Source organism: Cuculus canorus, chromosome Z (genome assembly GCF_017976375.1).
Source record: "Cuculus canorus isolate bCucCan1 chromosome Z, bCucCan1.pri, whole genome shotgun sequence".
NCBI lineage: Eukaryota > Metazoa > Chordata > Aves > Cuculiformes > Cuculidae > Cuculus > Cuculus canorus.
The window spans coordinates 61,272,479-61,289,131 of NC_071441.1; the positions used below are offsets into that span (position 1 = coordinate 61,272,479).

Sequence of the window (16,653 nt, forward strand, 5' to 3'; positions counted from 1 at the left end):
TGGCTGAATATGCATGATTTCAGGGCTCCAGAGAAGTTGTTGTAGCCTGCAAAGTGAATCTCTCATCTTCACAGTTCCCATTTCACTGCATGGAGCAACGCTTATGGCGCAGAATAAATGCTGTACTCCCCTCCCATCCCTCCTCCCCTGCTGTGGGCATTATGTATTCTGGGCAGCCCAGCGCCCTTCTGGAAGCAGTTTTTATGAACAGTGTCAAGGAAAGAGAGGGTGTCACTGAGAAATTCTGTGGCTTTTCCTCTCCTTTTTTTACAGCCTGTTTTGAACTATGGCCTTTCTGCACAACAGGGAAAAGTTAAGTTGCTGAATGTCAACATCAGCAGCTCTACTTAGCAGGCTGGAGCTCAGAGCAGCCTTATGGAAGAATGCGGGTTAAACTGCAAACACTGCATATGACCTAAAAGCACAAACTGTTTCCTCATCAGCTCTTATGTTTTTTTAAAGGCAAAAGTGGAAATGATAGTTTTTGAGCTACTAGAGCGACTGAACACATCACAGCTGAACTAACAAAGGACCCATCTATTAGTCATCCAAGACATTTAAATAATAAGACTATACCCTATGTATTCGATTCCCTGAGGTCCCTGGAAATAATTCTTAAACTGCTGAAGAACTACGTGACCAAACTAGCAATGTTTATCCATGCACAGACTAGACTTCTTACAGCCCTTCTGCTCACAGCTGGGTTGTTGGTGCATGTTAGGAACAGGGACAGACCCCCTGTTAGATCTGCCCTAACACAGAGGAACAATGAAACTTCTTTTGTCATTAAAACTCCAGCACTGTATTTTTTGTTACAGAAAGCAAACACTGTGGATTCACTCTTAATTTCTCCTACACTCTTGAACACTGCAGGTGTAGTCAAAAGATTTGGACATAAGAATCAAAACATGGCCCCAGTGATCAGTAAAACAGAAGACTATTCCTTCTAGAAATATTTGCAGGGCTGGTGCTGTAGACACCAAATAGCTTACAAATGCCTGATGTTACGCTTATCATCTCCCTCTATGTTGCAGTGCCATAGTCTCATCTGCCTTTGAATATGTTAAGTGACTGAGGTATTATGATGAGTTTGAAACACTGGCCACAACAGTCAACAAGACTGCTATCACCGCTAGACCTTCTTGCGTTTCTCAGTACTCTCCCACTATAAATAGCCTTCTTTCCTCTCAGTTACATTCATTCAAACCTGCACCATCTCCAGTATAGCAAGAAGGGTTACTTCAGCCACACCCTGAGGTAAATGACACTATTTCCCTGATGGACTTCTTGACCTGGTGCTGCTGTCATCTCTCTCCCACCTACTTTTCTGTCTCCAGTGGTGGCTCCTTTCATGCATTTTTCTGTCAAATGTCTGCCAAATTTACAGCTCTTTGCACTTTTTAACCTATTTTTTTAATTGTCTTCCCACTCTGTAGTCACTGCATGTACATTTACACTTTGAGGCTGTAACTGCACCGATGTCTCCTGTCTCTGCATTTTCTAACATGCTTAGTGATTACTATGGCCAGTTTGCCTCCTGGATGAGGTGAACCTGTAGCTTCATCTACTTTGGAAAGGAGGTACCTGCTCCAGCTCCAAGAAAGCTACTCTGGGGCCAGCAGCAATTGAAACACAGTAGCGTGTGCAAGCCAGTGTCTTCTCCAACATACATTCAAAGCCTACCCTGAAACCCTCTTTACTGCCCAGCATCAGGCCAGGCAGATGTACCTGCACATTTGCTGTAGCACACATCTCATAAACAGCAGTGTTTCTGCAAAACAAAAACTCTGTCAGCCTTCCACTCAGTTCTAGTACTGTATCAAATCTCCATTTTCTGGATTTATTGTAGTATTTGTTCAATTTCTGCTCATACTCTTTTATTAAGCCAGTATTTTCCACTGCTGCAGGCAAACCAGGCAGTTTCCACAGCTAGTTAATCAACATGAAGGTGCCCTAACAAGGAACCTAACCGGCTTTTTTCATAACTGTAGACTTGTTCTCAGGATATGTTTACGGATCTACAGACGTATGAATTCCATGTTAAAGGTTAAAGCCTCATTATTTCTTTTGCTAGCATTGGGACTCTAACAAATTTTATCACAATCTCTTCTCTCAGTGATACATATTTATCCTCTCTCCTCCCTTCTAAACACACATTATCAAGTTGTCTTGCCATCAGCAAGTAGAGATAAACTGTGCTGTCTTTCCAGGTCTTGATGCTGGGTATATGAAAGTATCCTCTGATTTGATATCAGTAATTTAGTTCAATGAGTGAGAACTGCACACAGAGATATACAAATCCCCCTGAGTACAGAAAATTAATTGGTCTTGCTGGATGAGCGCCTCAGGGCATTGCCTGTATCTTGGTCATATTTAGACAAAAAGCATATAAAGTGCTGTAGGACTGTAAGACCTCTTTAAGACACTGAATAGAGTCCAGTGTTTTGTGGAGATAAAGCTGAACACTATCTGCAAAAAAAGAGCAGTGCTCTTTATGTTCTTTATTATGAGCCGTGATTACCCAAACCTTTGGGCAGGCTCTGTGGTGAATGCAAGAAGTTCAGCGGGGAGCATAGGCAGAAGAAGGGACAGAGGGCACCCCTGCTCTGTGCCCTCCTTTGAGAGCCTCTGATTGGGACTCATTCAGCAAGGAAAACACATGGAGAATTGTTGAACTGTTTGATGTGAGCTATAAGCTGGTGGCAGGAATTAAATTTCTCCAGTGCTGACCACAAGCTCAAAGAAACTACCAACAGCCTTTTCTGCACCACATGACAAGACCACTTCTGTCAGCTTCTTTAAAAACAAGTGGTACTCAGCGTTTACCCTGCATTATGGCTTTTGTCTCACTCACCCTGCTTGCTTCCAAACAGGAACTCAGTATAGTTCTCTGTTTTAAAGAACAAGGAAACACCTGAAAAATATGTACTTCTCAAAAGACTTTTCAAATTATTTTAATGAAGGCTTTGGCGTGCTGCTGTTCAAGAGGTGTTTCTGCACATGCTTATATTCCCTGTCTGTGCTGGTACTGTTTATGTTTCCTAATTGCAGAACTTTCGGGCTCTCCCCAAAACTTCCTCTGTTTCTTTCTGCAAGAACATGATAGTGCATAACAGTAGCTTTGTAAGGCCTGCTTCCCCCCAACTTTTTTTAACAACTATTCTTTTATCTTCTATAACAATTGTGGGTAAGATGGGATAGAGCATGAACAAGATGGCATATTATGGACAGCATGCAGCTGGTGCTATTTTCCATTAAAAACCCTCTTGTTGGGCATATGAAAGAACTGTCTCGTTGATGCCCAGTTGTGACAATGCTATCAAGCTAGACCTTCATCTGAAATCTTATTTCACAGAAGATAGCAGTCTTTGGTTGCTGGTGGAAGAATTACAGCTTAATATCCAGGGCTAACCACTTTGGTAGGTGTAGGGAGCTGGAACTAGTCTACATCTGGTCATCCACCAAGATTCACTATTACACAGCATTGCAGGTATTCTTCCTGGCCAACATGAAATTGCTGATAGACATTTCCAAATGTTTGCCGCATTGTACAGCTGTGCTTGAAATGGCTCTTAATGCTTTCTGAACAAGTTCTCTACAAACTATCCTAAGGTCTTCTAATGCCAATGGAGCTGTTAAGATCTACTTCAGTAGAGGGACTTACTTATTCTGATCTGCTAGGGCAGGAAGAGCTGTCAGACCATCAGCTGGTGGTTAAGGGGCTTATTAGCCACAGCACCAACAGTCAATGTACATGGAGTTGTCCATGTATTTAGTTGCCCATCGGCGACAGGTCTCTTCTGGATAGGAGGGACTGAGATTTCTCAAAAATTTACAGCTTGGCCCTTTACAGTAAGGCCCTTTACAGTAAGGCCCTTTCTTCTTCATGGATGTCAGTAAGTGCATTTTTGGTATAACGGCAGGTTTGCACTATCTGCCTGAAAACTTCTCAATAGAATACCTTTAAGACTCTTTTTGCAACATTAGAATAACCACATATTTTCCCCCTCCTCCTTCTCAGCTACTGGCACAGAAAGTCTTAGAACACGTGATTAAAATCTAGCAAAAGTCACAAAAACAGTAATTGGATACCAGAGACTATAGTATCTCACTAAATGACTATTAAAAAGCTCGAAGTAACACCTGCCTAAACACCTGCCTAAACTAAGGATATTTATAGGAGTAACTACTTTCCAAACTCAATGACATTTGTTACCTGTATTTAATGTTCAATAAAATTAACATGGCAAAATATAAATTATGCCCTCTGCAGGTTTTTCTTTTTTTAATTAACTGCATGCTGTTAATCAGTAAGCACCAGCCCATCCTGACATTAAGAATTAAGCTTGCCTCTTTCACAGTTTTAAAGAAAACTAGGAAAAAAAAAAGAGAAGGGTCAGTCAGGATCCTTCCTACATACTGAAAAGGATGCTGATACCATTCACTAAAAGGTTATCTATATAAGAAAAATGTAGGTGGTGTTTTGTGCAAAGGCATGAATTAAACAATTCATAATGCACAGATCATATTAAAAGTGCTCTGAACCAGGACTGTCAATGTTTAGGTCATTGTAAAAAGCAACTTGCTACAGGACATCTTACCTATTAATTAATACAATTATTGAAACTAGGCACATCATGTATGAGAAAAATGAATTATGCAAACATCTTTAATGGCATATTGACATTTTATTTGTACACTGGCATTAACATAACACTAAAAGATGCTTTAAGTGTCTTTCAGCTACTAGATTTTCTGCTCTTAAATCCCTTCAAATTTCAAAGCAGTTTCAGACATCTCTTATGTAAAGCGCTAGGCTGCCCTCCCAATTCAGCATCTCTGTATCTCACGACTCCCTATATTCCATATGAATGCCATAAAAATAAAACTGGGTGTTACTTAACATCCTGTCCACCACTTATGCTTTGCTATTTCCAGACGGAGTAGTGGCCCTGCAGGGCCAGCATACCCTACAGCAAATTCCCAGCTCTTGATAAATATGTCAGTGCTACAAGGGTCAAACAAGAGCACGAGGCAGTCTGTTCCTCCACCAAACTGTCCTCACCGGGTGACTGTGGATGAATGAAGCTGGGGATCTAGTCCACCACACAATAGCTCTAATGCCCTGAACCCTGAGCAGCTGCCTTGACAAATTAGACGTGGCCTCTTTTATTGAAAAAGCAGATCAAGGTCCTGGGGCAATGACAGTTTTTCCCTGTTTTAGTAAGACAAGCTTCTACGGCTCATTGCAGCAATGGAAATGGATAGCCTGACTTTAAATCTATGCAGGCAGACAGTCACAGGTCAAGGATACCTGCTGTTTCCTGCAGCCATTGTTGACATTTGATGTGCTCTATTTTAAAATTCATCCTTCTTTTATTTGTACGATCCAGTAATTCGGGGACAGAAAAGCTCTGTTGACAGTTTCATAACCAGGGGTTGCACATCAACAGAATCTCTTCTATTACCAATGATGTCTTTTTTGGATACGAAATAGCAAATGGCTCCTGATTCTAATCTTCCTACTCAACCTTTCCACTTCTGCTAGTTATATCTGAAATCCGTGCTGTTAGTGAAGTGTAGAAACATTTTGACATCTGAAAATTTTAAGTTAGCGCCAGTGCTGAAGTAGAGGCACTCCTCTAGGTGAGGCACAGGCAGATGGTGTGCTGGAATATTCCTTCTCCATTATTTTGATTTCCTCATCCTTGCCTATCTTTTGCAGTGAAAACTGTTCCTCTCCTTACACTTTCAGAATGTAGTATAGGAAATCTGTGATTAAACAAGATGGAGCTTTTTTTACACAACGTTTGAAATGAAGACTTAGTCACAGAGAAGACACACTAAGTCACTACTCTGTATTCTATTACAACCCCCACATTTGATTAAAATTGGCTTAAGGATATGACCCTCTCCGAGGACTAGTTTCTGCCATGTTTGCTGCATGCCTTGTCTCCTCTCTGTCTCTTTGCTCTTGCTCTCATAGAAACTTACAAAAACATAATAAAAACAAGTTCAAAAAAAGTTTGTTGTCAGGAATAGCCAGGATTATTCTTTCATCAATTTTATATACAATTCCCATTTTATTAATAAGCATCCAGTTTTATACTGCCACTGTTTGAACTTGAGGATGCAATCTGAGATGATTAGCGGTCCCCAGCCCTGGGAGCAGACAGCTTGTACATGCAAGACAGAACAGAAGAAGGATCACTGTCATCCCCTGGCCAAGCCTGATGTGTTGTCTTAATCCTGACTGCACAGCACACTGACACATGTCACAGGACACCAGTGACTCCAGTGTGGTGAGGCTATCAATATTCTGGCATGTTTGCTCGTTATTAGCCTAGCCTGGTGACACAGGTATCTGGCCATTAAAAGCTGTGCTGAGAAATTTTGTCCCATTTAACTGCTAACAATGGTGTCCTGGTATTTATCTGATATGGAGCTCAAATGGTGCTGCACAGCAGGTATGCTGTGATTAGTCTCTGAGACTAACATACAGTTCCTGGAGAAGTTGCTCATTAGAGCCATTCTAGACAAATATAGGATTGTTTGTTTGTTTGTTTTAAAAGATTTTTTTTTTAGTATTTCAGTCAAGCAGCTAGTATATATGAAAAATGTAAATAAGTGTCTCCCCTAGAAACAGGGATGTTTATAGTAAGCTGATGCTAATTTGCCTAAGAACAGTTTAGTAAAAAAAAAAAATGAACTATAAGGCTTTTTTAGCATAGACTTACCCAACCAACCTCCATTTAAATCCTGATGGGAAAAGTAGGTAGGTTTTAATCTACATGTGGATCTACAGAAGTTTAAATGGAGTAAGTCCCACATAATCTTGTCTTGTGTAGCTGAAATCTCTTTGTGAAGCACAAAGTAACCAAGTAACCACACCTCTCTCTTTACATCTCAGCAAAATGCTGTTGAATCAGAGACAGAATCAAGGCAAATTCTCTACTTCCTTTCTCACAGCACTCTTTTACTAGAATGTAGGCAAAAGGCTTAAAATATAGTAAGGGGAGGATCTGGTCTGATTCTGTCTTTATTGTTTCCTCAACACTTGAAACTGTTACTGAAGTGCAAAGTACTTGCAGTCTGCTTTGTGTTTGTGCATACAATGGTTTGAGAGATGGGAAAGAATAGCAGTGTTTGTTTAGCTTCCTCCCAGGCACACATACTTTGAGTTTATAGCTCTTACTAAGCCTTATCCAGCCAGAACTGATCAAGGTGCAACTCCTTCTCCCATTAGCCTAAAACTTTTTGAGGATCAGTGAGTTCCTTCTGACAGTGCCTGGATGATGATGTGGATCAAATACAGAGTATTTGCTTCACCTTGAAAATCGCAGCCTTCCCCCACAGACTTGCAATCACTGACTCAAAAGATATGTTTTGATAAATTTTGTGCCACTTTAAATCCTCTTCTGAAATATTACAAAATGCCAGCAAGATAATAACAACTTTTCCCTGCTTGCTCTGATAAAAAAACGTTTTGAATCTTTTAGATCCTTGCACATCTAGCATATAAAAATATTTTTGCGCAAGAACATACTCAAAAAATTTACTTTGTGGTGCAAAACTCAGCCTTCCCATGATGGAAACCAGTTGTTTAATTTATGCAAAAAAAGAGTCTGAAGCTTTGTTTTGCCACTGATATTTTTTAGTTTTCTCTTGTTTCATGTTTGCTTGTAAAGTATCTTGTTAAATCAGCAGGTTACAGTCTTTATCATAACTGTACCTGAAGTTTCATATGTCTCACTGCAGCAGAATCTGCCTGAACATTTGCAGACTCTCTGGAGACAAGCATTGTCAGCACTTGGCAAATCTTTCAAGTAGTGATAATCACAGCAAATTTAGTAACACTGCCACTTGTGTACAATATGAAGTATCTTCTGCAGTCAAGGTTTTGAAATGAACAGCCCTTGGGCTCCCAGTAGCACAGCCCTCTCCAAACACAGGAGCTGACTATTGTTAATGATGTCTAATTCTGTACCACAGGAAGGGTGCAGTTATTAGTAGAAATAATAAAGATTCCATATTCTATAAAATAATTGGTGCTACCAGACACCATATCTACAAGAATGTTCTTGACATCCAAATACACCAGCGATTCTTAACTCTGCCAACTGTGTCCATCACGTCCCACTTCTAATCAGCTTTTCACCACTGTCACATAGATATCAACAAAAGGCTTGTTAGGGAAAGGAGATACCACCTCAAAATCTTCACTTAATGAGTTTTGAGACAAGTAAGAATACAAACATTAAGCCTGCTAACAGCAAAACTACACTTTGATCATTCGGTGCCCACCTCAGCCATGTCCACCTAAAAGCTGCAGAGAAGAAACTGAGCAGAACCATGAAATCATAAGCTGAATTTGCAAGCAATTTATCAAACCTGTGATTAAAAGGCAGGCTCCAAGAATTCAGGGAGAGAGTGAGAAAACTGAGCAGTTGGCTGCATTTGTGCTAATGAACCCAGGACTTCAAAAGCACGAGGCATTTCTGAAAGGAGGCAGGAAGGACAGGAGGCAGCAGAGAAGGGCAGCAGGGTAATGAGGGCAAGGACAGCTACTCCTGAAGAAAATCGCTTTTGTTTTCTCTGCCCAGGCCTCTCTACGAGCAGTAGTACTCCCTGCTTCGTTAGTAGGACAACTACAGGGAGACACAGCACTACAGCACTACTGGGGTCTAGAGGGTAAAGCCTTGGAGTGCTCCACAGGAGGAGCGTCACGATGGTGGAGGGAGGGAGACCAAGTACAATGGCAGCAGGGGGAAGGTTAGATGGCGAGGTTAGGGAAACTGTTTTGACAAAGGTGAGAGACACACAATTAAATTAACAGTAAAACACAGCAAGAAAAGAAACAAAATGTAAACATACTCTAGAACATGTTTTTTTTCTTTTTCTCTTTTTTTTTGTTTTTCTGGGAAGGAGATGGAGAACAGGAAAGAGGGGTGCAGTTTGCCCAATAAGAGCCAATTTCTTTTTTTTATTCTGCAATAGGAAGGGCAGATTCCTTAATGACCAAAATGAAAATGCCAGTAGGATGGCAATGCACAGTTCCCACTCTATGGGTTGCACTACACATTTTCGTCTTGGCAAGAAATGTGATGTAGCTCAGAAACAACAATCCCAGAGTATATTTAGCTACTAAAGCTGTGGCACACAAATGTCACATTCCCATGAGTCAATCCTTTTAAAGAACCCCCTCTTCACGCCCCCACAGATATTCCCCAAGATGCCTGCACTGAATTAAAAGTGAAGCATATGGATGGATGTGACATCATCAAAGCACCCATGTTACAGAAAAGAAAGTAGCAAGTGGATTCTGTACAATCAGTACAATCAGTAAGAAGCTGTTTGTGAACACAGGAAAAGAAAAAAAACACTGTCCAAAGGATTAGACATGATCAATGAAGAACAACACAAAGCACCTTGCAAAACAACAGAGAAAACACAAAAAAGAAAAAAAGAAAGTTCTTTCTCTGTCAATGTGTGAAAGTAAAAGAAATCACAGGCAAAAGTGAAAAAAAACCTTGATAAAAGGACAGTAAGCATACTATTTTCCGATTTAATTTTGTATAAGAACTCCTTCCTTTGCCCTTTTAAAACAACAAATCGATAGCAATTTTGGAGCCAACTGGCTCTGATTGGGCAAGGCAAGGAGTAACAACACACAAGTAGATGGTAATGGTAAACAACCATGCAGTCACCTCTGCCACCATTGTTTTGATTGTGTGTAGACTGCTTCCAGCTTTGTCAATACTCATAATTAGTCACCAAAGATGCATAATATTTAAATGACCCTGTCAAGTGCTAATAAGGCTCTTTGGTAACCATAACTCCCTAGGGAGGCAACTATTGAATGTAAGCCACCTCATCAGTCAGTGAATTGAAGAGAAAATGATTAGAATCCAACAGCTATACATTTATTAATATTTTCACTGCATGCTTTTCTGAAAGCTGCTACTGGCATACAAGATGCTTTTAAGGGCTAGCTTTCGCTCTATTAAGCATTACTTCACAAAAGATTTGTGCAGTAGGGACCCACACATAACAAATAGTGCCACTGAAATCCATACAAGTCTCTGCATTCCTCCGGGCCAGATCTTCCACTATTGCTGGTTTCTGCCACCGCTACCCTGTCTGACGCCAGCAGAAGAGCTGCAACTTGAAGGATTCCTTCCTTCCTTCCTTCCTTCCTTCCTTCCTTCCTTCCTTCCTTCCTTCCTTCCTTCCTTCCTTCCTTCCTTCCAACTAGAAATCACTTTTTCTGAATTGCTCTTTCACAGCTGGAAAGCAACAGCTGAGGAATTAAAAAATGAGGACAATATCTCAAACTGAGCTTAAGTAGGAATTAGGAATCTGAGCTTTCGTTGTCAGCACCCTCAGTTCCTTGAACCCTTAGGTTACAGTTGTTTGAGTATTGCAGCTGTCTTAAATTCTTCCTCTGCCAAGGCCCAGCAGCCCACAGGTCTGCAGGGTGAAGAGGAGCTCTGTGCTCATAACTCATATGTAAGCCTGATCAGGTTCCAGAAATTCACTTTTTTTGCTTTAGATTTGCAGTTATTCTCCCAGAATGTCTACTGGATCAAGCTCTGAAAAAAACATTTGTTCAAATGGGCTGCTTCTAAAATCTGCTTGAAGGAAGAAGAGTAAGTGGCAGTTTTTCCCTTTTTATAGGAAAAGCTGATGCTGGGAAGTGGGAGACAAATTTGTATCCTTTACCAGAGGGTATTCAAATCTTCATATTCCATTTCCTGCCATCGAGCCTAAACGCCAAGGCCAATAGATTAATGTTTGCCATGCATTCTCAGGAAATTTCTCTGCATCGCCTGTCTAATTTGACTGGCCTCCTCGGCTGGAAAAGTGCTTCAGGCTTTGTCTGTGCTGGGCAAGCCAGATGACACCCAATGCCTTCATGGCTAGGAACCGCCAAGGCTCTTAGAGGTCAGTCCTGGGGAGTTCAGTGATAAATCCAGGATATCCTAGGACTATGGGAGGCACCATGTACCTGAAGGCTGTTGTGAATAACAGGCACAGAGTTCACAGTCTGGGTCCAGACTGCCGTCAGCTGTTTGTGTAGCTCTGCTGAAAACTGTTCTTCAACTTTAACGTACTCATCACCCCCTGCTGTAAGTCTCCACAGCCAATATAGAGGATTCAAGATTCACTGGGTCAGATGGAGCAGAAGGAATATGATTTAGTAACCTACTAGCTTGGACAGACAATGCAAAGCAGCAGGTCTGGCATGCCAGTAGCTTCTCTAGGAACAGCTGATGCTTTTGTCTAATGAGTTTTTCATGTAAAATGCATGAACAATAGAGAATGGAATCCACATTTAAATTAATATTTTAAGTGTTTTATATCAAGTATTCATAGCAGAAAGGACTGAAGCTCAAGTGTGTTCTTGCCCCTGGTGAGTACCCTAACCACTCAGCAAGTGAGTCTTGCTCATACCCATCCTCCTTCTGGCCCACTGATTACTTAATTAGTCCAAACAGAATGAAACATCTTCAACAGAGAAGAGATTGAAAGAAGCAATCTAGGAACACCCTGAAGAAGAATAACAAGGACTCAGATCTCTCTAGGCAGTGGAGCTATTTAAATCCAACTCCCCTATTTACAAAGGAACAATTTTAACCTCTGAGACACAGATTAAAAGGAGCTGGAAAAATGATGGAGGGCCAAGATGGAAGGAGGGGGCACCACCATCTTTACATAGGAGAAAAGCTTCTTCTTCTCTAACCATATTCAAGTGGCAAATCTGGACAATTCTCTGCCTAATCCTCTGTAAGTATAGCTAAGGGTGACTTGAGGCCAAAAGACAGGGTTGTCACTTGTATTAGACCCAAGTGTGCTTCAGTACAGGGTGAAAACAGTGAAATGACACCTAAATCACAACCTTCTGGTGCTTTAAAAGCACAGAATAGAATCTCTGCCCACCAGCAGTCACCCCTGCATCTTTTAAAATACCATGATGGCCTCCTCAGACCCACTTTTAAAGATATTTGTCGCTGAGATCTCACTGACAATAATGGGACTTAAGCCCAGTGGCTAGGACTACTGTCGGGTTTACTTCAATGGTTCAACTAGAGGAGACCTTCAGTATCTCTGTCTGTCGTTAAGAGATGGAAATAATGTAAAATTAGCTGAGATCTGCTGTGCTGCCCTGGAAATACAGACAAAAAAGCAATATAAAAGAGCACCATTAAAAACAATAGCAAGCCACCAGAGAACAGGGCAAGTCAAGTATAAAGAGAGCTAAATCTCCACTGTTTCCCTCCTTCCCGTACACAACAGACTCTGCAAAGGCACACACTTCTGTTTGTTTTGTGTGGTTTCCTCAGGCAGTGAATTATCTAGGACTGAGTCTGAGATTGGCTGTTTAGTTTCAGGCTTAATGATAAGCTTTTAATTATAGCACAGGAGTTTCATTACATGTTACTCTGAGCAGCTGGAAGCAGTTACACTTTAGTCTTTCCCCTCCCTCCCTCCTCACCACAGGACATCATTTCCAAGGCCTTACCCTTCTTGTCTTGATGATTATGGGATGAAACTGCCACATATGGATCTGTATTTTCAGATGAATCAAGCGGATCCTTCCAATCCAGCATGCGTCCCCTAGCATCATAACCCTGTCGAGGGTGAGAGTCGGAAGTGGTGGTGCTTGGGACTAGGGAACTGGAGTGTCCTGTTTATATTATAAATACAGGTAGGGAAGACAAGTGTCATTAGTCACTTACCACGCTACCTCCACACGCTCAGGAATGCACACACTGCTTTGCTTCTATGATGGGCGAACGTTTTGTCTTAGGCTGAGCAACGTTTCAAAAGTCCTTCAATGCATGGCCCCCAGGAAACAAGCTTTGAACCTTCCACATCAGGGAGTTAAGAGGTGCACACATGCCTCAGGCTGCCACTGAATGGGCAGTTGTGTGCTTTTACTCAACAGAACTAAATGCATGTGGAAGCACACTTCATCTGAGTCAAGCATCCTTTGGCTGGATTCAGTACAGATACCTCACTAACACTGAAGAGTTGGCCTGCGCTGTCTAGTACCGGCTTATTTAAAAAGAGTTTTAAAAGCCAATTTAAAACAGAACAACTTCTAATATGGCTAAAACTGAAGAGGAATGCCAGAAGAGCTACAAACTGGTGACATCAGGGGCTCTGTGTATCATGTCCCCAGGGGACTGCCTATCCCCTTTGCGTAGCACGCTCGTACTGCAGCATGGCCCTCCAGATGGAACTGTGCAGGGCCCGCCAGCTGCTCACAGCCACTTGCACCCTTGCTGTCGGTCCTGTCTGAGCTGATAGTCCAAAATGGCTCTGAAACAAGCATAAAACTGAACATCATTTCTGCTCAGAGTGACTGAGAAGACAATGTCTTACTACGTGGATCTACCCAACAACATGTGACTCCAGTAGCTGCTCGACGGAGGTCTTGCATGTCTTTTTTTCCATAACAGCTACTCTAGACATTGTTACTGCTGTCCTGCATAAGGCTGATGAGCTCCTTGCCTATCAAATACAACCCAACAAACTGCACATCCAGAGGACATGCCCCACTGGAAATACCACACAATTTTAACAGCAGTTTGTCTGGAGCAGAGATGTGCTTGTAGCCTCCTGCACTCTTTGCACCTAGATCTTCAGAAGCACATCAGCACCTAAAATGTTGGGAATGCTTGGAGTCTACCATCTCTGAAAGACAGCTCCAAGCTGGACTTCCTGGTGGCTCAGGCTGCTTCATCGCTGCTAGGAATAGGGCACCAAAATGCCATCCACATCACAACATTTTAACATCTAAACAGAACACAGCTCTCCAAGTTCCCTTTTGGCATGTGCACCAAAATTAATTATTTTCAGCAGCACTCAAGGAGCTCTGGGTCTGGATAATTTCGTGTGGAGTAACTATATTTCTTTTTGCCTACTTTCCTGAAAGAGCCCATCAATAGAGGGGTTTTTGAAACTTGCTCAGATACTAACTAACAGAATCGGATTATTACAGACAGAATGGCAAATAATGCTTTCTCTTCAGATAATGCCAGACAGGGTGTCAGAAGCCCTCTTTACTCCTGCCTCCTTTTTAACAGCTCAGCAAATTATTTTTTCTTCCTTAAATGAGACTTTCCTTCGAGAGGAGTCCAATCACCGTGCTACAGACTGCCCTATCAGTGACCCTCTCCCTGCTCCTCCCCTTGACATTGTTTCAGTGCTCAGGAGAATATTTGAGACTCACTGGGGTGAAGATCAAACAACAAAAAAAATGCCCAAATTTAAAGCCTCATGGAGAAAGCAGAGAGAAGGGCAGGCAGAGACCATGCTTCTGTAGTTTATTTTGAACAGTCACTGGATAAGCATAAGGCTTTCGGAAGCTGCATCTCAAAAAAGCTGCTTTAAATGGCTTCAAAAGCCATTCAGCCCCATCTCTCAGAAGTACAGAAAGACCTGATGAACCCAGGTCCCCAGTTTCACTCCAGCGATCAAAAATCGAAATGCTGGTCCCCAAGCTTTTGAAAGCACCCAAGTACTTCATTTCACCCAGCCCTCTCACCAGCCTCATGGGGCTGAACTGTTGAAGTGAGCAAAAAAGCTGCAACTTCTATTAAGATGCTGCTATGATTTAAAGAAGCTGAATATTAATGGTCTTAAAGAAAGAAAATGTCTGTGCTCCTAAATATATTTTGAAGGAGCCCTTTTGATTTACTGCACAGGATTATATATGGCAGCACTTTGGCAGCACAGGACGTGGCACAACTAACTCCTGTAACTAGTATGCTTAGCAGGGAAAACTGGTTAAATTCACAGTGTTCTCATTGTGAAGCCAACTTTCAGTCACCATACCTAATGATTAACACAATTTAGCTCTAGGCCTCAGGCTGGAGGCTTTTACTGACAAGAGGAGTGGATTATTTTTTATTTCTCTTGATAGGAAGCGTGATTTCTCCCAGCCACTTTTCTATAACACAGCAAATTAGAGGCTGTTTTTTGCTAAAAACAGAGCTTTTAAATGCCACTCAAATAGAAAAGAGAAGCCAAACATTTTCCACTTTTAAAGGTTTCCATAAGACACAGTGTGTCTGGGACCACTGGAAACACACAGTTAGATGGATGATGGACTCCGATCCAAATGTGCTGCCTCCTCCACAGCAGTTCTGCAGTAGGAGGCCTTCTTTCCAAAAGGATAGGTAGAAGTCCAGCAACTGAAAACACATCCCTTCTTGAAGCAAGAACATGCTGGAGTGTGAAAGCGTTCATCCCTACACCATTTTACGCTTGTCAACTCCTGTGCTTGTCTTCAAGAAATAAGAGAAATAATAGGACAGAGAACAGGCCAGAAAATGGAAATTATGAGATTTCCATGTCTTCTTTTCCCTATGGACTAAACCACAGTGCCGGCATTCATGGAGCTCGAGTCTCCAAGTTAATACTCTATTCAGCAACCACAATAATGTGTACAATATTTGGTCATCCTACAAATATAGTGCTGCACTCAACATAAGAAAGCAATTAGCCATAGCTTGATAAGAAGGTAAAAGAGAAGACAATCTTGTCAAGTAACAACCATATTTTATCCTTGTGTTTGACATGCATTTGTATGCTCACATCACTGTCCAGACACTTGCACTTTAGGTGCGCTTAAAGGTGGAATTCTAAGGAAAAGCTGCAATTATGGGTAAGAAAAAGCAATTCTTAATACAGTAATCTAGATGAAATATATGCCTAAAGAAATATATGCCTAAGGGACACATTTTCTGAAAGAAAAAAAAAACAAAAAAGATTTCCTGAACCATATGCTGTAAATACATAGAGAACTCCTTCATAATGTAAAGCTAAGGCTTTGTGAGGATATTAATGTGTACCAGATGGTTGTTAGGTAGAGAAGGGTTTCACACAAACACGGGAAATCAGTCTATTCGCTCTGTTACTCATGTGTTAGTCTAGTACACACTGAGAAACAACCTCTTCACCGCATGGAGATGAACTTTCTTCCACTTGATTTTGAGGAAGCAGAGCAGGAGCAGATTAGAGCTTAATAGCCTGTCCTACTTGTATTAGAGCTGTAGTCTGCTCACACTTACTAGTGGGCAGTGGCTGCTCCCGTAAGCAGTATCACTGCATCCTGTAAGTGCCTGAATAGCTGGTCCTGCTGGGTGAATTTCATCTCTGAGCAGAGTGGCACCACAAATGTACGAGCTAGTTAAGTTTCTCTCATAAACAGAGAACAGACTGAAGTGGCAGGCAACCCAGTCCTGGCCCTCTCACACACTGCCATTATTAAACCTTTACAACGTGCCGTATATGTAGTGGGCCTTTTTTTTTCCATTACACCATTTATACCACTCCGACTGTGTAAATAGACCTCACTGCAATTTAAAGACGCTTTAGCATATATGAGATGTGGCCAGTACCTCTATGTTAATATTGGTTAATACATAAACATCTAAAAATAACAATTCTACCTTTGTTTTAAAACAAACCACCTGAAAAACTGCAGACACGGTGCTTTTCTAATGTTTTTGTTTAAAGTAAACATGCAAAAATCAAAATAGACACACTTTAAAAAAAAATCTGGTCTAGGTGCTTCCACTATTTGCAAAAACTTTTCATTTGGAGTGCCGTAATCAACAGAAGGAGAGCAAAAGCACTCAG

The 16,653-nt window shown here is 41.4% G+C and overlaps 1 protein-coding gene across 8 annotated transcripts in view; it reads right to left on the reverse strand.

Annotated features, from left to right (window-relative positions):
• The window catches only part of SEMA6A (semaphorin 6A), a 115,374-nt gene that overhangs the window by 12,706 nt on the left and 86,015 nt on the right, over positions 1 to 16,653 (reverse strand). For 7 of the 8 annotated variants that reach the window (XM_054053854.1, XM_009562917.2, XM_054053855.1 and 4 more), the window contains one exon: positions 12,524 to 12,688. The exons of the other annotated variant lie outside the window; for it this stretch is intronic. In XM_054053854.1, coding sequence (XP_053909829.1) covers positions 12,524 to 12,688 — 165 coding nt within the window. The remainder of the gene's footprint in view (positions 1 to 12,523; positions 12,689 to 16,653) is intronic. 8 annotated transcript variants of the gene reach the window in all.